We start from the raw sequence: 22,168 nt of genomic DNA, 5'->3' as shown, positions 1-22,168 counted from the left end.
GCAATCCATCCCATATGCTCTGGGGAATCTGTTCTCCAATCCCTGTTTCAATTACAACTATTCCTCTTGTATCTAATCTGATTTCTTCATGGGAATGCAAGTCTACCCCTGCTGACTCTGGAGTTGCTCGATAGGGAGCTAAAGAACCTGGAGTAATTTCCCAGTACAATAGTGTTTCTCTGACTGAATTGGGTTAAACCTGTAAAGTAGGAGTCATTAATCGCATCAAAGGAGTTTCATGTTCATACACAGGCCTATTATTTAATACTTGCATTCAATGAACCCTGAAGCAGCTGGGTAATATGGAACGTGGTACAACCACTTAATGTTCTTTTCCTGACAAAACTCCTGGATTAATTTGCCTTTGAAATGTGACCCATTGTCACTTTGAATCTGCAACGGCACTCCATAATGTAGTATGGTCTGATCTAACAACCTGATGGTGTTCAGTTGGGTTGTACGTTTGCACGGATTGATTCCTCGAGCTTGTGCCCACCTGATGGTAGCCTTTTCTCCAAGGTGCCCACATTTCTGATGGGCCCATTTGGCCAAACTGTCCAAATCGTCTTTCTGAGCCTCTGCATCCACAGATGAAATCTTGGTGTGTTTGTCTGCAACAGAATTAAACCAACGTTCTAATGAGTCTGTGGCACAATGCGCGTCCACATGATATAGAGTGACTTCACTTTGTAATAACATTTCTGCAATATCACAGTTCTTTTCTCCACAACTCCTTTGAAAGAATCTTCCACCCATTCTTTTGCCAAGTTGGCAACCACACTGCCAATCCATTCACCACTGACCATGAATCTGTGTACACATAACATTGACCAGGGGTCTCTTGTTTCAATGCTTGGTAAACTGCGTAAAGTTCTGCAAACTGACTGCTCTTCCCTTTCCCTGTCGTTGTCAACATCTTTTTTGTTTTGGTATTGTACGACACTGCTTTCCAGTACCGCTCAGTTCCCACATATCGAGCTCAATCATCCATGAACCAAGCATGCTCTGTTTGCTTCACGGTCAAATTGCTGTAAGGTACTCCCCATTTCACGGGAGACTCACGTTTTTCAGGCACTTCCGGTGGTTTGTAATCTGAGGGCGCTATGTTGGCTACTTGCTCATGTAATTTTGCCACTCCACCCTTTCCTGATTTGGCACTGTCTTGAATATACCATTTCCACTTAATTATGCTGGCTTCTTGAGCATGTCCTATTCTATGCGTTTTAGGAGAGCTCAGTACCCATTGCATGATTGGTATTTCTGGTCTCATGAATACATCATGGCCCACCGTCATCTGCTCGGTATCAACAAGAGTCCAATAACACGCCAGCAATTGCTTCTCAAACGGAGTGTATGAGTTACCAGCGTCGGGCAATTTACGACTCCAAAACCCTAATGGCACATGTTTCCTGTCTTGTTTCCTCCACACACTCCAGTTATCATAATTGTCTTGTACAGACACATTTAATTCCACTTCTCCTTCCTTCAAGGGCCATAAATCAAGCACCTGCTGCAGTGTCTTTTTCCATTTCAAAGGCTTTCTGCTGCTCTTCCCCCCACTGAAACCTCATATTTCTTTCGTGTCACCTTGTAGGGGGGGGCCAATATCTGCCCTAAATGAGGAATGTGCTGTCTCCAAAACCCAAACAGTCCTATAAACTGCTGAGCTTGCTTTTTGTTCATTGGAGTGGTGAATTCAAGCATTTTCTGTCGGGCTTTTGGCACCATTTCTCGATGCCCATGATGCCACTGAATCCCTAGGAATATCACTGTTTCAGCTGGACCTTGAATTATACTCGGATTAATCTCCCACCCTTCCTTTTTCAATCCTTCCATAAGGACATCTAACTGGCTTTGAACACTGTGCTCATCCTTGCCTTGGATCAAAATATCATCAGTGTAATGAGAGATTTGTATGTCAGGTTTACACAGTATCTTGTCTAAGTGCTCTGCCACCAGCCAGTAACAGATAGTCGGGCTGTGTATGTACCCCATAGGTAGCCTCGTGAAAGTGTACTGACGTCCACTCCACGAAAATGCAAACTGTTCTTGACACTCGTCAGCAATAGGCACGGAGAAAAATGCATTAGCTAAATCTATCACTGCATACCAAGTCCCCTCAAACTTTTCGACATTTTCAATCAAGGTAATAGCATCTGGGACTGCGGGCACTAAGGGAGGACTGTGTTTATTCAACTCCCTGTAATCCACCACGACCCAGCTCCCTTTTTAATAGGCCAGAGAGGATTGTTCCATGAAGTGGTAATAGGGCGTAATACACCCGCCTCCACGTACTCTTTGGTGGTGTCTGAAATTTCCTTGTGCCCCCCCAGGAATGTCGTATTGTTTCATTGCTACCCGCTTGGTTGCCACTGGCACTTGCACTGGGGGCATCTTCAATTTGCCTACAGTAATGGGTGTACAGATTAATGTACTCACCCCAAACTGGTACGTTTTACCGCCAAGTCCCAAGGTTAACCCTTCCAAAATGTCAAAGCCAATTATATATTCAGGTATCGGGACAATCAACACTTGGTGTTTCTGCTTATTCAAATTGCCTATTTTCATCTCCACTTTCGTTTGTACTGCGGGGGTCTCCTTTCCCCCTAGACCTGTAATAGTAAACTGTTTGCCTTTAAATCATGTTGGATTACCATGAATCAAAGAGGCCTCCGCCCCAGTGTCTATCAATGCTTGCACTCCTTGTGTATTTCTTGGCCCCCAAAAAATCTTAACATCAACATGAGGCCGCCTATCCACTTTTATGTGGGCAGACGCTGCCAGAGCTTGGCCGAAGCCCTAGTCAAACTTCGAATGAGTGTGACTCGACTCCGCCTCTAGCATCGCACTCACCACCTTTCTCAAATCAGCGTATGTTGGCTGGTACAGGGAAGGTGTCCCCATAGACCCTTCATCTTGTTCTTCCGCAGGGGGAGCAGAAGGTGAGGTGCCCCCGTGTGGCGTGGTGACTACTTGTTTCTTAACCTGTTTATAGCGCTCTTTGGCTGCAAGTCCTCGTTTTTTGTATAATTCATACATTACTCTGGTTTCAATGCCATCAATTTCTTCATGTGGCACACCATCTTTTAACAAAGCCAAAAACATGTCTTTTCGGGACACTCGGAAGTCTCTGCTATCTTGCCGCCTGCCTTTGGTTCTTCTCTCACTACGCCCCTCTCTCTCCCGTGGCTTGTTATTGCTCTTATCCCACTCCCCCAAATCTGCAAGTTGCCGAATGGCATATGCTACCTCATCAGTAGCCTTGCCCGTCATACCTACGAGCAAAGTCATAATGACACTTTTGTATGCGGGTGGCGCAGTTCTAATCACCATGTTTCGAGTTGAAACTGAAAGCGGCACGGTTCCTATGTGATCAGGAGCATCTATGTGAATAGCCTCTTTCATAGCATGCTCTTGGACTTTTTGAATTGCTTCTCTCAACGTATACCACTTTGTTTCTTCACTGGGCCAATCTGTGGTAATAGGGTATTTACGGTTACATGCTTGGGCTACCAGTTGCAACAAAGACACCTGCGTATCTTGACCATTTGCATCAGGGGGCGGTCCTGCTCTTAAGACCTCCTGTACATTGGTGTCAATTGACAGGGGTAAAAAATGCGGTGAATCCGTAGAATCTACCAACAACCCTGCAGCACCCCCATCTAGTAATCTCACCATCCATGTCAGTAAAGCTTCCCCTGATTTTTGCTTCAAACGGTAATAATTTCCCCAACCTCCTGTTGTGTGTAATCCTCCAGCGTGGTTAAATCCACCATTCCGCCATCAGGATTCTGCGGGTGGGGTCCGGCTCGCCGTCTTCTAATGGGCTTAGCCGCCACTGTTTTCTGTTTCACTTCCATTTTAGGGTCAGACTCATCTGCGGAACTACTTTCTAGACTGGTCGAATCAAAAATATCACCATCCCACTTATCCGGATCCCAGTCTACGCCAGCGGTAGCAATTACAGTTGCCACTTTTCTTTTGTTGACCCCTCCCCGTCTTTTCCTATACTTATGCCGGCCTGCTCTGACTGCTGCCCTCTCGGCCACCGCCTGATATTTGTCGGCCTTATCTTTAAACAGTTTCATTTGAATCTGCTGCATTAACGCAGTCTGCCGTTCTGCAGCTAGCTCTCTTTCTAATCGCAAGACCTCATTTTTCATTTCCACCTTCATTTGATGTATTTTCCTATAAGCATGCAAAAGAACCCAACCTCGCCTACCTAATGCCGCACATTCTTTACCACGTTCTACTGGAACTTGTTGCAAGCATGCCATTACATCAGCCGGATCGGCATCTCCCAATCCTTGATCCCATGTTTCGTTTAGACCTGCACCACATGCCCACGCCTGAGCCAACTTATCATATGTACTCTTAGTCCAGCCTGGAATAACAACATCAGAACAGTCACCGCCAGCGGTAACACTTTTCTTCCTGAACAAACTACTCATTATCGCAAACAGAACAAAACCTCGTTGAATCTATATATTTTTTTCTCTCCACCCTGCAATCACTCCCACAGGCACTCACACACTGACAAAAGGAAAAAAAACTTCACTATTCAAAAACTTCACTTACAAGACAACCAAATCCTATCTACGTTTCAACAGATTCTTGAATACTCGGCACAACTCATCACAAGTATCCTGTTTGTGATGCCAAAAATGTATTGCTCTCCCCAAAGTGCACGGAACAAACATAAATCACCAATCCAATTACAGAGCAAATACTTTGAACGTAGACAGATGCAATAACTCACAGCCACGCATTCTTAGAAGATAATCAGCTCTTATACGGCTATTTATTCAAAGCTTAGAAGTACATAGAAATAACTCACAAAAATAATATGGACAGAAATCACAGAAGAAGTAAAGAATTCCAAAGGAAATACATCACTGTGAGCGTAACAGGATTCCTCATCTCGCCCAGAAGCGGCTGGAAGACCCCGGGAACAGCCAGGCCGAGAGCACCACAGCTCACAGGAGGGCCGGACGTAAGCGTCCTTCTCCGGCTGAAGTCTTACCTGACCACCTCCGGGCTTCCGCATATAAACACACTCCACAAAGGGGAGTCAATTCTCGAACCTTCTGGAAATTGCACTTGCGCAGTTGAGGAACAGCCGTCGGCTGCCAGCTGGGTCAATCTAGAGCTCCCCCCCCCAAGAAGCGTAGTGCCTCCCTTCTCTAAAAACACGCTCCACGGAGAACAGTAGCAAACCATAACAAAGTTAGCTTTCCCAGCAGAAATCTTGACCGCATACCAGGTTTGGAAAGCATGTTTTTCTCAGCACCGTGAATCTAACACTCAGCAAAATGTGTGCAGCTTTTCACTGCGGCATGAAGTAAATATCCATCATGGCTCCGAGCGCTCCCAGAATGCATTGCGCACCAGCACCATTTTAGTTCAAGCATAACAGAGCAGCAGCAGCATCAATGGGGCAACAGCAACATCAATGAAGGCAACAGCAGCATCAGTGGGGGCCACAGCAGCCTTAGAGTAACAGGGCACAATGGGCACAGTCTCTGCATCAGAAGGTGTGGGCATGATGTGATCTACAACAACCTTAATGGAGGCTCCCGCAGAATCAATGGGGGCAACAGCAGCATCAATGGGGGCAACCACAACATTAATGGGGGCAGCAGCAACATCAATGGAGGCAACAGCAACTTCAATGGGGGCAACAGCAGCCTTAGAATAACAGGGCACAATGGGCACAGTCTCTGCATCAGAAGGTGCGGGCGCGATTTGAGCTACAGCAGCATCAATGGGGGCAATAGCAACTTCACTGGAGGCAAAATCAGTATGCGAGTGTGAAGGCATAATGGGCTTTGTCGCAAGTGGCACCAAAGGGTTGAGTTTTGCCAGTCAGGGGAGGGTGGCTGGTGGGCATGGTGCAGGTTACCTTTGATCTAGGTAGCAGTGCTGGTGGTGTTTCTTCAGCATAGGTGTGAAGACAGGCAGGGGTCAGTGCACGACAGAGCCGAGCCGAGTGAGCAGCCGAGGGCACCTAATGTTGCTTGTGGGAAGCTGACATGCAAAGTAGTTCTGGTACTATAGAGCCCACATTTTGGCCAGCTGGTGAGCAGGAGGGCCGAGACGATCTGTGGATTGTCCTCTGTTGGGCACGTGGAATGGCGCAGGATCTAAATAGCCTGTCATGATAGTGCTGTGTGTAATCAAGACGAGAGAATTGTACAGGGCGCAGGATGGACAAGTGAGCCTGGTTCCAAGATGCTAATTTCTGAGGTCAGGGGGTTGGGGGGTGCAGGGGTTTGGAGATGGAAGCAGGGGGAAGGGCGCAAACCCGGCGGCAAGTGGCCCACAAGGCGATGGTCACAGGAAAGGAGGTATCAGCCCGCCCAAGAGGGGTATGCTTACCTGGTTGGGATGGCGTGTGGCTGATCCTATTGGCAGACGGCAGCATCGAGCAGCTGCGAGCTGCCGAGACCGGTGGCAGCCTTTTCCCTCGGTCAATGCCTAGCAGTTTTCCCCCCTCTCCCTTTAAGGCAGGAGGGGAAGAGCCGCCAAGCACAGCGAGCCCATTGCAGCCCGGGCCTGCGGCGGTGAAAGTCCCTGCGACTTGGACTTACAGAAAAATAAATGTGAGGTAGGTTTACTTATTATTTGTGTCTTTGACCCAGACCTGCAGCCTGTTATTACACATGATACTAAGAAATGATGGCGCTCCCAAAAAAACGCATTTTTTTTATTCCACGTCAATGAATCACCCATCATGGACGTTATCTAGACCGTTTGAAAGTCAATATTATTCACGGACTCCGTTTAATTGCCTTGAGAGAAGGCACAGATTTGGCTAGATTACTGGAGGTTTGTGGGAGCTTTCAGAAGCTAATATGGCCATCAGTATTTATCCCCCAACATGCATACACATAACCATGCTGATTAGAGAGGCTTTCCCGAATCAGTGTTCTCTCCAATTAACATTCATTGTTATATCTACTGCCGTTTACCACTAATATACAGCTTCCAATTTAATTGAAGTAAATGACAAACGCTGGGGTAGCGAGGTTTGACAGAGCATCCTCATCAGGATTCTGGTTTACGCTTGCCTCCGTGTGGTGACGGCGGAGGCGCGCGTAAATTGCAAGGCTATATGTCCTGTGCCACTGCACAGGCGATGCACGCCTTGCATCCGCCATGAGGGAAACATGCAGAGGAAGACCAGCAGGGCCTGGAGAGGGTGGGATACGAATTCCCTGCAAGTGAAATTGGGATTTTGATTTTTTAAAAATCAGGATGCTGTGTCCTGAACACCAATCCCCAACACCTCACATTGCACCCTCACAAATAACCTCTTAACACGTCTCCGTTTTGGAGCAACATTTGAGATTCAGAGATTAAAGCAAAGAAGGGAGTTTGTAAAATGGTATTTTCCTGCTGGCTGGAGTACTAATAAATAAACTAGAAGGATCTTGTGTACACTTGACATTGGTGTGCAGGTTTGCCTGTTATGGGAATGGTATTGTGCAAATATGTCTAGCAGCAATGCATTCTTGGACTAAGGCACAAGTGCCCTACACCTGTGCAGGTATGCGGAATGCAGGCTTACTTTTTGTCCCATTTCTTCCCTTTCAAAGCATAACCATACATAGGGGCCTGATTCATGGAAGTGTTTTATAATGGTGCAATCCCATAGGAAAACGTTCCATGAATCAGGCCCACAGTGTGTTCTTATCATGGATAAATTCGTTGAATGGGCAACTGCAGAGTAACTCCAGAAATGGAGGCTGTGACCAGCCAAAGAGACCAGTTTACGATCATCTCAAACGGACACATCCTTAGAGATGTGGATGGGGCAAAAATAGGTTCAGGTTCAGTATGTTAAAATGAAATGTTCGAGTGCTTTGAGTGCAGTTAGCAGCAGGAAGGACTCCCTCCAGTGAATGTGTTTTTCCAAGACACTGGACTCTTGTAGACTACCATAAACACCAATTTGAACTGTTACAGTGGTGTTTTTTGAATTGTTTCACTCCGCTGCTCTTAAGCTCCACCCCCACAGTCACTCGTCCATTTGCGTACCAGGCGCGTGAATTTGCACCCGTGGATTTGTTTGAGTGCTTTGAGTGCAGTTGGCAGTTGAGTTGGTGAGCTTTCCTTTCAACTCTTTTAATTGAAGGTGTAGTTGTTGTATTTCTTAATCTCTGCAATTCAGTTTTACCTCCACAGTGCTCATTTTGCTGATGTTACGAAGTTCGTTGGTCGTGTGGAGTATGAACAACCCCTCTGTCCCCAAGAAACACCCTGACGATAATAGATATATTGTCAGTGTGAATATTAAGGCCACAGGTGGAAGTCCGGAAAACCAGGATGCGGGAACAGCCGGAAGAACCCCTTGAGCGCTGCAAGGCAAGGTACAGTAGTTAAGTAAAGAAACAGGGCCCGAATACCCCCATGTGCATAAACCCAAAATACCAGAATACCTGTGAGACCTTGGGTCAAGGCGTGGGTCTCCTAGCTGTAGCTGGAACGAGCTGTAGGCAAGAACAGGTAACCACCTAGTTGCAGGACCGAGGTCCTAGGCAGTGAAGGGTTAAGCGAGAGCAATCCGTGGAGCAAGCGTGGGTCGGTAACAGGCAGATCCAAAAGTACTTGAAGGGTTAAGCAAGATCAATCCGTGGAGCAGGCGTGGGTCGGTAACAGGCAAATCCAAAAGTACTTGAAGGGTTAAGCAAGAGCAATCCGTGGAGCAGGCGTGGGTCGGTAACGGGCAAATCCAAAAGTACTTGAAGAGTTAAGCAAGAGCAATCCGTGGAGCAAGCGTGGGTCGGTAACAGGCAGGTCGTTGAACGAAGAGAGAACGTCACGTGATACTAAACGAAACAGCTGTGAAGCAACGCCTTCGGTTCACAGACTCCTTTTATTCTTGGAAGGGAACGCACGTAGAGTCACGTGCGATGCGAACCGAAAGCGTTGCAGTGCTGCTAAGCAACCAAAGTCACGTGATCCGTGTAGTGCCGGGAGGCGCTGGTCTCCGCAAGGGATGTGAGTTCCTGAAATGACGGGGCCTCCAGTTAATCTGCCACCGCCGTGAAGGGCGATAAGCACCCGCTACCCCAAACATGCCATGCCGTGCCCTGATATGTGCGACGTGAGTGGGGAGCGTAATGCACGAGTGTCGGGGAGTGCGGGAGGGGATAGACAAGGAGGGGCGAGCGGAAAGGTTTGTCCGTGGTCTAGGAAGTGGTGTGACAGCTGACTAAAACTCGTAGGAGTAACTGTGCTTAGTACTCTGCTTTTTTCCAGGCATGAGTCGCCTGAGTATGCCTCATGTATATACTCTAAAATCGCACATGCCAAATTCTCATGCCCCGCAGCTAAGAAATGTCGAAATGGGTAAACAATTGACTAATAATGTGGGGTTGAAACGGTCATCTTGTCAATTACCTACCCACTCGGGTAAGCAATTTAACTCCAGGATTACAGATACTAGAGACATCTGTAAAGTCAAAACAAACTTGGCGAGTTCCCTGGCTGAGCAGAGCCAACATAACACGGAATCAATCGACGGAATCAATCGAGAGCCATCTGGCCGCTGATATTTCCGATACTGTACTAATTGAACTTGCTGACTCCGCAACGACAGATGCGACACTGAGATTTTAGCTATACTGCAATACGCTTCTTATCCCAGTGCAACTATCTGCCTTCAATCCTGTAAAACCTGTTCCCAAGGAAACTGTACCTAATCTAGAACCTACTTCACAAACACAGGTGTCCTGTCTGGACTCTAGGCTCAGTCATTTAATTACTGCCCCTATGGGCAGTGCTTCATATCCATCAAATGAAACAATTTGCGCTCAGGCAAACCCTCAAGGCGGGCTGCCCATTGCAGTAGCGCAGGTTCACAATAATATGATGATTGTGGTATCTGATTGTATTACACAATCTCTCACCCCTAAAAAGTTGGGATCAGAACAATTGCATATTATCCTCCATGAAGCAGGATCAATTAACATCAAACAAAGGGGTTGTAACTCAAGCTGAAGGGTTGGTGTGTGCTAATGTTATTGACCTTGAGGCGTTGATTGCTGCATACACGCCTGATCACAGGGATGTGTTTTGCTTCTCTGAACTATCTCACCTCCCTGTCAACAGTCTTGCAGATATTTCTACTCACCTGCCTCATGATCCTACTATGCCTTCTCCTTTATCGCAGTCACCTATTATTTTCTCCAACACGTCCTCGTCTTCCTCACCCTTGTCAATCTCTTTTGCCCACCCTACACCGCATCGATCATCATATCCCAAACAATCACCACCTGTGCTTTTGGAGGTTACATTAGGAGCGATGAATACAGCATCAATCTCACTCACCAAATTGTATGAATCCCTGCAGGAGAAAATACTCAAAAATAATGAACTTGCTGATGACACTTTTGAATGCACAGTTTAACAGCCTTGCACATACAATGCCTCTTGAGAAAAATTCTAAAGAGATAAATGAAAACAAACAATGCATGCAAGACAGTGTTCTGTTTGTAGAGCCTCCGGGTCCATCTTTATGTCCTAACAGCCCTTAGCTTCTACTGGCAAGGTCTTAGAGTTAAACTGAAACAAACAATGCACACAAGAGAGTGTATTGTTAATAGAGCCCCAGGGCTCTTTGCCATGTCCTTTGCCTACCCTACCCTTCACGTGTTTGACCATACAGAACATTTAGCTGATGGTGCTCAAGCTCTAGAAGAAGCCAATAATGACAACCGGGCGAGATGTTCTTCTCAGAACAGCACGGAAAAAATACTCAAGTTGCCACAAAGGAAACGTGCTCCATTACAAGACACTGTGCAAGCTCTTAAGCCTAAAACGCTTAATCCATCTTGTCTGTCGTTTAATATTTTTACTAGCATTAAGGCATCCAGACCACCACTATTACGCACCAAAAAATCTAAAGATCAAAAGGCCTTGCCCAAATCCTCCCAAGTTAGATCACATAACTTTATCAAATCCTTGTCCATGCCAAAGAAGCAGTCTCACAAGGAGTTAATTTCGAAAATGTATGCACAAATGGCAAAAGTGTGGAAATTGCTGGGAGAGGATAATTTAATCAATTCCTCAAAATCTACTGCAATGCCTGTGATGAATTATGTACCACTCAAAGCTTTAATATCTGAAGTTGAGCAAATGAATAGTCACACCAATACAATGGAAGAAATGCCTACTATACAACCTGTTTTAGCATCACAAACAAAACTAGAAAGAAGTGTGAATAGTCGAATGATTCGTCCCTCTATTAAACATGATAACTTTATCACTCTAGAACAAAAGAGGAAAGAGCTTGTGTATGGCGCAACTGACCACCTAGCTCTTTCATGTTCGACTCCCATCACTATGACTCCCATCACTACGCACTTGGGCCTGACAGACAGACCCCTGAATGATGACCCATTTGAAACCACTCGTAATAACTTCAAGATCGAGCCACTAACTACACATTCCATTCTTCAAACACTGAAACATATATTTAGCAATGCTAAAAAAACATGTGTCTATACTGTGTCAGAACCAACAGTCTCTGCTACTACAATGCAGAGGTGGGGATTTCCCCATATATACTTTAAATATATCTAGTTTACTGGCTATCTTCAGTGGCATCTAAGCACTAGAAGACCTCTGTTCTTCAGACATATCCCAAGTTGAGTTCCCACAACAGTCAGACCCAACGCAGGTCAGAAAATGGATTCCATCGGGGATTGTATTAAACACCATTTGGAGACCAAAAGCAGCTCTATATTATATGGGCTTCCTCTTAAACCAGGATCACGCTTGTAAAGAGGAAGTCTCTATAAATCAGAATAAGCACAATCTCTTCATTTCTAAAGATCTGAATGCTTATACAACGCTAATGGTCACATGCATGAAAGATACCTTTGAGACGAGGTATCAAGTTGTCATTGAGTACCCATGCATCAAAACACTCTGAGACTCTACCGTGTCATGTATAGCAGCAACCGGCGACGCCTCAACTCACTAATCTAACCTTAGCATTGTGGAATACGAGAGGCTTCAAACACCTCCTTCATCGTGACTATAAACCTCTCCTTGACTTTGATATAGTTCTATTTCAGGAAACATGGTTTACCGACTCTCCTGTGTGGCATGGGCATACATTAACCTTGTTAGCCGCTAAGTCTTATGATCGTGGCAGACCATCAGCAGGACTAATGGTTGCTGTGAGCATGAAATCGCGTTTAACATTGGAACCATGGGCTTGTCCAAGTGCATTCATGCAATTGGTAAAAGTTAAAGCTCCAACGTTAAATCTAGCTATCATAAATCTATACTGGAACCATGTTGGCATATTGGAATCACTTTTTATCCAACATTTAGATGAAATGTTGGAATTCATTTTGCATGATATAACAATTGCATATACCATAAAAGCTGGCGACCGAAACATATATTGTTTTGATGGTGCTACTCCTATTACAAATGAGTTTAATAAAAGGTGGCTTGAAATCATGGAAGAGACACAAGCCAAAACCAACATGGAAATGTGGAAACCAATCTGCCATCATTGACTATATTTTCATGCAATGAAGCATGTTGAATATCATTACAGATGTTCAAGTAATCGCCAAAGACACACCTCGACCATGATCTCTTGGACATGAAATGGAATATCATGTATCCCACACATGCTACAGATTTCTACACAACAAATCTAGAAATTTCAAGTGGGCAAAATAGATTTCAATGGTCGGCTCCTTGTGTGACAGATCTAGAACATTGCTTCCATGATTCCCCATGTTTTTTTAATCAGCAACTTATAAAAAAGGAGGGCCTTTATGTAGCAGCCATGAGTTTATTTAAAATACAACCATCTCTGAATCAAAGGCTGATTATTTTTGGCATAAATATGTCTTTAATCAAGAAATAAACAATAGAAAAACAGAAATGCATAGAGAGCTGAGACATTGGCTTGCACAGGTAAAATGCCTCCAGGACTGTAAAGACTAAATTCAAGAACTGGTTAAAATTCCAATGAGCATTCATCTTTCAGCAGCAATCGGAGCAAATGCTATTGACTATAGAAACTAAAAACAGTGCCCAAACTTGGAAACTATTACTTGCCTCTTATGGCTGGACACATCACTTATTAGATTAACTCTGTCCCAGAGGCCACATGGGTACGACATTATCAAGGCTTAAAGGCAGATCGCAATCAGGAGTCACTGGGGAATACATGTGATTGGACCACTAATGACAATTTGCATTTGTTAATGATGACATACTGCAGTAGATAAAAAAAAATGAAGTACCTCTCGTGCATCTGGTCCTGATGGCCTTACCAAACAAATGCTTAAAACCCACCTAGATGAATGGGTCTTGGTATTATTATACGCCATCTTTACCAGTGTCATTACACAAAGACTAATTCCTCCAACCTGGAAGAGATCTGTTATTGTGGCCATATTTAAGACAGGTGATCTTGAGTGCCCTACCAATTATCGTCCCTTCGCCTTATTCGACATTCCAGACAAGATCTTTGTTAGACGGTTGCTGAGATATTTCATAGCATAGGTTCAAGAAAGCAAGCTATTTGATCCATACCAAACATGATTTATACCAGGTCTGGGGACTTCAGTCAACTTGTTGATGCTATGGATTCTCAAAAGTCATTGCCTATATATGAAGCAACCATTGTACATGGCTTTTGTTGCTTTCCACGCTACCTTTTGATTCTGTCTCAAGAAGTAAGTTGTTTGACAAACTCCAAAAAGCTAAATGCCCTCCTTACAGTCAAGCCCTCAATTTCACATGAATACCACAGTTCAAATTCGTTTGTCTCCAGAAAGTATTCTATCGGAGTTCATTCCAATTTACTGAGGGTTTAATCAGGGATGCATTGTAGCATTAACCTTGTTTAACTTTTATGTAGCAGATATTGGTCAACATCTACAGGCAGTGATCTCAGATCCACCAAAATGAGTACAACAAGCATTACCCTGGCTGCTGCGTGCGGACGATTTAGCCTTTCTCTCTAAAACCCCCAATGGTTTGCAACACCTTCTTTCAGCTCTTGAAAACTATGCCAATAAAAACAGCATCAGCATCAATTTGGGTAAAACAAAAATATTAATCTGTGTGCCTAAACTGCAGATCAAAAAAGAGAAATACAATTGTTATCTCTATGTGAGCAAAGTTGAAGTAACTAATGAATATTGCTGTCTTTGTTTGAGCACAAATAATCATCCAACTGACTCACATTACATTGAACAATGCAAAAAGAAAGTACACACAGCTGCTTATCACTTATCAACCAGTGATTCAATTTTACAAACAAAAGGTAATGCCGGTACTTACTTATGGACCAGAAACCAGAACTCATCGAGAGATAGCCTACTGGACCAAATTAGAAGGCTGCCTGCTGGACCAAACTAGAAGGCTAGTTCTGGAAGAGAGCTTTGTCATTACCATGCAGTGTCCCTATGTCTATATTGCGCCATGAACTGCGATTATTGTCCCTTAGCGCCATGTGTACATGGAAATGTTTAACATCTATAAAAATGCATTACGAACAAGGTGAAAGGTCATTATTAGCGAATTTGGACACTCATCTTAAAAATGCCACTGTGAAGAATCTAATTGTGTGGAACCAGCATATTGAAAGGACCCCGTTAGCAGCAGGAAGTTCTGTAGAACCTCTAATAAATGACCGTAATCAAACTAAAAAGAAACTCTGACTTCACAACTGGGTATGCGCTACACAGCAATGCATGCAATATAATCCTTTCAAGGAAAACAATTTTGGAAATAAGAGTATGATTAATCCGGAACCTTATGTCCCTGTCCAAAAAACAGAACAATGTTCTTGCATTTCAGGCTAAATCTTTGGTCAACTCACGAGATTATAGGAAGAAGGACCAAGTCATCACACAGCTCGAGAACACGTAGATATTGTAAAGATCTGCATGAAATTGAGACACTTGGGCATACCGTGTTTTTCTGTCCAGCCTTATTACCACTTGCAAAAAATATCTGGAACGATATCAGAATTTTCAATACACTTCATCCAGTATGCTCTGGGAAAGCATTTTTAAGGGGAAAAGTTATTGTGTCACATTTGCTGCAATTAACTTTTTTTTATTCACTTGAAATTGGAAAGGAATAGTTCATCATATGACCTAATGTGAGTGATATGAAGTTTTAGTACTAATGTGATGAACTGTGCAAAGCATGACAATTTTATGTTATTTTACTATGACATTTTTTAAGGCAAATGCTAATAAGTTAGAATGCTTTTCTCATGTACACATTTCTTGTCTGACTCTGTGAAATTTGTGTAAAGAAGCACATGATAACCAGTTACTTTTTAAATGTATATAACTTTTAAGAATACATTGATCAAATGACATGTCATGATGTTTAATGTTGATTTTCTTACAACTTGTGTTTTAAATTGTGAATTTGAAAGGTAAAACTATATCCTTAGTCATTGGCCAAATCGTCCTCACTATGCCCTCATCTTTGGAGAACTAGTCCCTGTAAAAACCAAGGTAAACAAACTAGGCTTCCCCTGGTATGCCGATGACTGCATGAATTCATAGGTCATCTCTGGTAAAAGCAACATTCTTTCAAATGAAAGTCTAAAATAATCCAGCCCTGAATGCCAGCAGGGGCCCATGCAGTGATGTAAGGGGCTCTTGCAATGCCCTCCACACGGGGTCCCCATAGATTAAACAAAAAGCCTGAAAACTACCCGAATGCCACAGTAAAGTACATTTTTGGCTTCAGGAAAGGCCAACCAGTCACCGGCCCAATCAAAATCCCACATTAGTCTCTGGTACAGGCCAGGAGCGAATTCAGTACCTTGTGCCTTTCATGCAAAGGCCTAGAAGGTTTTGCGGCATACTACTCTAAAGACAAGATCTCGCGATACCAATCCAACAGTCTCTCACACTCTGCATGGGACAACAGCCTGTTTCTCTCCAAAACCAGTGTGCAAAGACAAAGGAGATGGGCAGTTCGTGTCAATCCATCACCGGATCTGGAATCCGCTCCCAGGGGGCATGAGTCTCCCCCAACCTGATGTCTTTCAGTGCAATCGTTTCTAATAAGGCGGCTCCGAAGAATCAACACGGAAATCTGACAAAACACATACAAATCTATTCAGTTATGCAATAAGAGGCCTATGCACAAACACATTAGACATTGTTGTCATTCACGATAAAAAGATGTAACCTGGAGAGTAACACCATCTACGTTGTGCACTGTCAGTAAATCGTAATCCCCCCACGTTTTCTTGAGAGGAAAGTTATGAGTGTCGTTGTTTCCAAAACCGTGTCTGACTGTTGTCATTTAAGTTCATATTAGCTAGTGGTGCATTTGCCTTATGTCTGGGATAGACTGTTATGATATGATAAGTCATTTATAACGTGCCTGTACACAAGTAGGCACTACAAGACAAGGAAGGGTAGAACGAGGGAGGACAAAACAAACGATCTTACTAAGCCTTGTGTCATTCAGATGTACATTGGACAACGAAATGAAAAGTGCTATAATGATTCAATTTCCCGGGGGGCAAAATGGGCAGTAACTTGTAGCCAGAACTTTGCCCTTCCTAATACCCCTGACCGTGTCCACCTGCAGCAGATTAAACCTCCCTTTGTATTGTACAATTGTTGATGGCCTTTGGCACACCATGATAGGTATGGCTGGATAAGCGGATCAAATACAATGAATATGTCCGATTCATGTGTTAAGCCATTTCAGCACTTCTTTAATTGACTGATAATACATCATTACATTACAAACGTGATACAGCATAAAACGTGAATGCTGATATCCCTGCATTTGATAGCAAAGAATTCCTCAATGATGTGTTGTGTCATGAAGTTCAAAGAGACTTGCCGTCATGTGGTGTCATAAAGTGTATTGATCGACTTGTAGGCTAATTATGAAAATGCAACCTGGTCAATCATTCAAATTCCTTTGCCTTCCCATAGCTAGAGCAAAAAGGACTAGGGAGGATAATCCTATATGTTTATGCTCCCCAATAGAGAATCATTTCCCGTTCTGCTAATCAGGTAGTACATTTTAGGAATACATGGATTAAGGAAATGTATGTTGGTTTGGGCACTATTGATCTGATTGGTTTTGGATTGCTTAGAGGATCCAACCACTGTCTATACTGTTATAATACTATTGGTTCCTTATTTCTGCATGCTTGGGTACAGAGGCTGCACATTGCTCGATTTTGTGTAGTTGATGCATAGATCTTCATCAGCTGTTTTTAATATGGGTTTCATAGGTACCTTTTCCGAAGCGGAAACGTAGAACACCCTGGAGATAAACTCTTCAATACAACTGTGGAGGTTTTACCCGCTGAGGTACGTCTGCATTGTTCTCTCTTTAAACGAACCTTGGCTTGTGATGTTTGTCTTTGCTGCCCATTTACTCTTCTTTTGCGCTTTTTTTTTTATCCGTAGCCAGCAAAATTTGAAGATTTAAAAGAAAATGGTGTTTCTAAGTACCAAAAAACACAAGATGGCTTTGTAAGAATAGGTAAAGGTTTGTCTCCTTCATATAAACCAGAAAAACTAAAGCTTTCTTTTCCACTGAATACAATTGAAAACGCAGAGAAAATCTAGATTAAAATGATTTTCTCTAATGTGGGTAAGAAGGAGCTATAAGGCATATTTACAATCATTTTTAAGTATTTCAGATTTGCCAGTACAATATTCAAATAGCAACATGAAACACACATATATAATACATAGCAGCCTGCAATATCTGTTTCAAACCCTGGAAATAATTCTCTATTACAGGCTAGTTGTGACATCACAACTGACCTTTAATTAAAAAATAAAAACTGCTCTGTAATCAGTATATACACCTCGGTTGTGATGTCACAGTGCCTGCTGCTTGAACCAGCACAGAGCAGAACTCCAGCTGTCAGTACTGCAGTTAAAGCAGTGACGGGCTTTGCAAATTCTGTACTTACTGTAAGGGTGTTGAAGAAGGAAGCTCACCCAAAGGTGTCATTGTTTTGGTTATAAACTTGTATTTCTCGAATAGAAAACCTACCAGTCTCTTTATTTAAGAGGGGCTTCTCTGTCTCAACCTTAAACTAAAGGCATTGTCAGAATGTCCATCAAATCAAATTTCCACAGCCTTGTGTCAAATCCTACTATAACCCTAACACCGTAACTAATGGATAAACTAACAGGAAGTTCCTTCTTCCGGAGAATGGCTCTCTTCTCCCCCTTCTTTAACAGTGTCCAAAGAATGTTCTCTTACAACAGAAATGCAGGAGGGATAACTCCCTTCCCCTGGCTTATGGGTTTCACCCAGTCTTCGTGCAATTGCACATCGAGGAGAATGGCATCCTTCTCCTGGGATAGATTTGCAGAGTTTCCAATAAAACCAGGGGGAATGACTCCCTTCCCCTTGCGTCTCCAGTACAGCTCTCAGCCCAGTATACCCCCCTTCTCCTGGTATTATTTGATACAGTTCACCACAAGGCCAGAGGGAAAGACTCCCTTCCCCTGGCATCTTTAACAAAAGTCCTGGGCCTGTACCAGGAGAATTACCCCCTTCTCCTGGTGTTGCTTGGTTCAGTTCACAATAAGGCCCGGGGGAATGACTCCATTCCCCTGCCATCTTCAACAGAGCTCTTCGTTTGGTACCAGGACAATTACTGCCTTCTGCTGGTATCGCTTGGCTTGGTTCTTTCCCACTGCTGGGGTTCCAAAGCCTTCTCTGGAGGCCATTGGCTTTCCTGTTGCCACTGCGCCAAGATCGATTTCCTCTGATGCTCTCTTTCTCACTGTTGGGGTCTGTGAGAAACCAGAGTTTGTCTCACCCGCTAGTCACCGGGGGTTTCTCGCTCAGGTGGCCAGGGCACATCCATCATCTTTGGATTCAGACCCTGGGGATGGACCAGTGGGGAGGATCACCTGGGTGAGGGGTATTCGGGGAGTGTGGGTCAGGCAGCCGATGGTGAAATGTGGTATTCCCCCCTATTTTGTTTATCCAACCCATCCTATGTTTTAGGATGCTCCAAGGTACCATCTCTGCTCCCCTTTTTTTCACAAACACTGGGCCGAGGAAGAGGGTGACGGAGAGTAACATTAACTTTCACACTTCGTACTGAGCATGTTCTGCTAATCGGGTCAGGCTCTCCACACACGAATAAAAGGCAGCACTCAAAGACACACTCTGAACAAGGTGGAACACAAGTAGGAGAAGGGCTTCTGGGACAAAGGCAAACCTACTGGAGCAGAGCAATGGATAAAGGGACGAGAGCAGCGGGTCAAAACCCCAAAGTTCCCTACTGGAGGTTGTTGCCTCTGACAAACAGTGAAAGACACATGGAGAAGGCCAGATCCCACAAGTGAAAACTGCATTGTGTTTCAAGGACGACAGTGACCCCCTCGGGTGAATGGCAGAGTTGGGGAGGCTTGGCCAAGCCTGTGGCAGTAACCTTGACTCGTGAATTGGGAATCACAAAACCAAGAAGAGTCGCACACAGCCGCTAAAATGGCAAGCAACATGTAAAACCGGTTTGTGTTAAAGTTTGAAGTAGCAACATTTTATCACAAGTGAATGCTGCACACTTGTGAATGAGACACAAAGAAAGGCAGATGTGTGAGTGAACTTTGAAGTAAAAAACAGGTGTGAAATCAGTGCTACTAAGTACGATTGGTCCGGTGAAAGGAAGTAGGCCACTCAAAAGTCTCAGTCAAAAGCAAATAGTTTGAAGCGGTACAGCAAATGAACAGCCAAAGTGAAATAAAGAAGTTCAGTTCCTAGAAAAAGGGAGAGTGTAATTTGAACTGTATACTTTAAGTCAAAGTGGTCCTGCCGTGGTCTGTAAAGAAAGCTACGCACATTCGAAAGTCTTCAACATTTAAAAGTGGTCTGAGCATGACAGAGCAAGACGAGAAGTGAAATGAGCTTGGCAAAGGGAGCACCCCCCTTGCAAGTTTGTGTTGAACTCTATCGAGAAGAGGTCTGAGTCCGACAGAGGGGGACATTTGGGAACATTTTGGTTGAAACATTATCTTGGGAAGTCAAGAAAAGAGACTTAAATGTGGAAGGCCAGACGGGTCTCAATCCACTTTTTGGAACTGTTTATTGTGTTGGAAGCTGCGTCAGAGTGTGTTATCCTGCCTACAGGGACATCCTTACTCCATGAGGTCGAACGTGGGGAGGAGAGCTTGTCCAACCACATTTATTCAATTGAACACTGATTTTTCCTTTTACATAAATTTCTCCTTTGTACACTCTCTTGTACAAGAGATAGGGGAGGCATTAGGTTTTGTTAGCATAGGCCATTTTGATTTGACAGACTACACTAGGACTGCGTTATTTATTATTTTATGATTGAGATCTTAGTTATAGGGCAAGTTAGGAGTTTCTCCAACCTCATCAATTTCAATACATTTTTTACAAATTGTACACATTATGTCAGCGTTATACTTGTGATACCATGCCTCTCCTAGAGGTCCCTGACTCTTCTCTGCTGCCCAGTGGTTTCCTTGTTTCCACTGCGCCGAACAAGATTTCCGCTGATGCTCTCTGTCACTGTTCGGGTCCCAGACCCTTCTCTGGTGGGCGGCGATTTCCTCGTTACCACTGCTCTGAGGAGGATTTCCTCTGATGCTAGCTTTCTAACTCTTCGGGTCCCAGACCCTTCTCTGCTTTTGCCCATTTACGTCCTTGCTAATTTTGGGCTGTGGAAAAGACACATTAGCCTCTGTGTCAACCCATGGGTCCCCTCTTGTTCTTGTGTACCTCCCATTACCTCTTATGGGGCTTTAGTATGTTGCACACCCTTCCTGGGACCGCAGCACACTTTGCCGGCTCTGTGGGATTCTCTCCTCTGCACTTGTGGCTTTGCAGCATCTTCCTGGCTTCGGTCTGCCTCCACTCGGCAGGCACAGAACTTCTTCTGTGTCCTCTTGCCGCTCTCTACTTTTCGGTTCATAGTGATAATCTCGAATGGCAAAATCTCGAAAGTCAAAATGTCGAAAAAGAAATCTCAAAAAAAAAAGTCACATTTTTTTAATGACGTTTTTTGTTTGAAAATGGGGGGGTTCCCCCCCCCCCCCATCCCCTTTTTTTTTTTTTTTACCCATTTTTATATATATACTAGAGCCAAAAAAAATATAGAAAAAAATAATAATTCGACATTTTTTTTTCGACATTTTTGTCTTTCGACATTTTATTTTCGAGATTATCACTGACCACCCTACTTTTCCCCAGCTGCCATCAGCGTTTGAATCTCCCGTACTGAAGAATTCAGAAGCCGGCTGCTTTCCCCAACAGGGCTGGATAACGCTGTGCCTGCCACCACTCTGCTTCTCATTACGGCTGCGTTCGTCTGCACGGCTGGGCTTGACACATCAGATAGTCTTTTGTTCCTTTTTACATTGTATGGCGCATTGTGTGGAACTTTGAAAAAATGTCTTGTTGTATAAGCACCTTATATATGACAAGTAAACAAAAATATTCAGTTCCTCTAATGCAGATTGCACAAATCCTTCTTTCCGAGATACTGATTTAATCATCGAGCCTCCTTGGGGCCACCTCGTACCAGTGTTGTCAGACTCAATGATGTTTATGTCCTCTGTGGTGTTCCTCGTCCTAGTACTTTTGGTTTTAGGGCCCTATGTTACCACAATACATAGGTTTGCTTTCAATGTAGTGGCTTTGGACATTAGGAAGGGCTAAGGAATGTCAGGTGGGTTAACAACATTCAATAGGCTGTACCCCAGGTGATCGTCCTTATCCCCAGAGGGGGATTCTCTTCCCATGAAGTCCTCCTGCATTTAACCACCTCTAGGGGCACTATTGGGTAGCGGCTGCACCTCTGTAGCCTCCCAGAAAAGGGCTAACCCTTGGGGAGAAATTACAACACCTTGTGAATCGTGACATTACAAGATAGTTTTCTGTGACACTTTACGGACCGTAATTGACAAGGAGCCATTTATGGTAGATTGTTTCATTTTTCACTACTGGTAAAACATGTGACCAAGAATATGCATGACTTTACTTCTTTTGAAGCACACAATGAAATGTTTTTTTGATTAATTTTATTAAACTTGTCAAACTATTTTCCAGAAGTACCTTAAAAGGTGCCTGTTAGCTTTTTAAAATCCAAACACATTCTACATTAGTTATCTAGGACAGCAAATGGAAT

General features: G+C 43.9%; 1 protein-coding gene across 3 annotated transcripts in view; it reads left to right on the top strand.

The window, feature by feature from the left end:
* Positions 1–22,168, top strand: part of MGAT4D (MGAT4 family member D) — an 877,674-nt gene that overhangs the window by 824,898 nt on the left and 30,608 nt on the right. For 2 of the 3 annotated variants that reach the window (XM_069631175.1, XM_069631174.1), the window contains exons 12-13: positions 17,273–17,351; positions 17,451–17,526. The exons of the other annotated variant lie outside the window; for it this stretch is intronic. In XM_069631175.1, the coding sequence (XP_069487276.1) occupies positions 17,273–17,351; positions 17,451–17,526 (155 nt within the window). The remainder of the gene's footprint in view (positions 1–17,272; positions 17,352–17,450; positions 17,527–22,168) is intronic. 3 annotated transcript variants of the gene reach the window in all.

Source organism: Ambystoma mexicanum, chromosome 6q (genome assembly GCF_040938575.1).
Source record: "Ambystoma mexicanum isolate Mex_15411 chromosome 6q, UKY_AmexF1_1, whole genome shotgun sequence".
Classification (NCBI taxonomy): domain Eukaryota; kingdom Metazoa; phylum Chordata; class Amphibia; order Caudata; family Ambystomatidae; genus Ambystoma; species Ambystoma mexicanum.
Note: the sequence above shows the minus strand (reverse complement) of the source record. Positions and strands in the feature narration are given on the sequence as shown.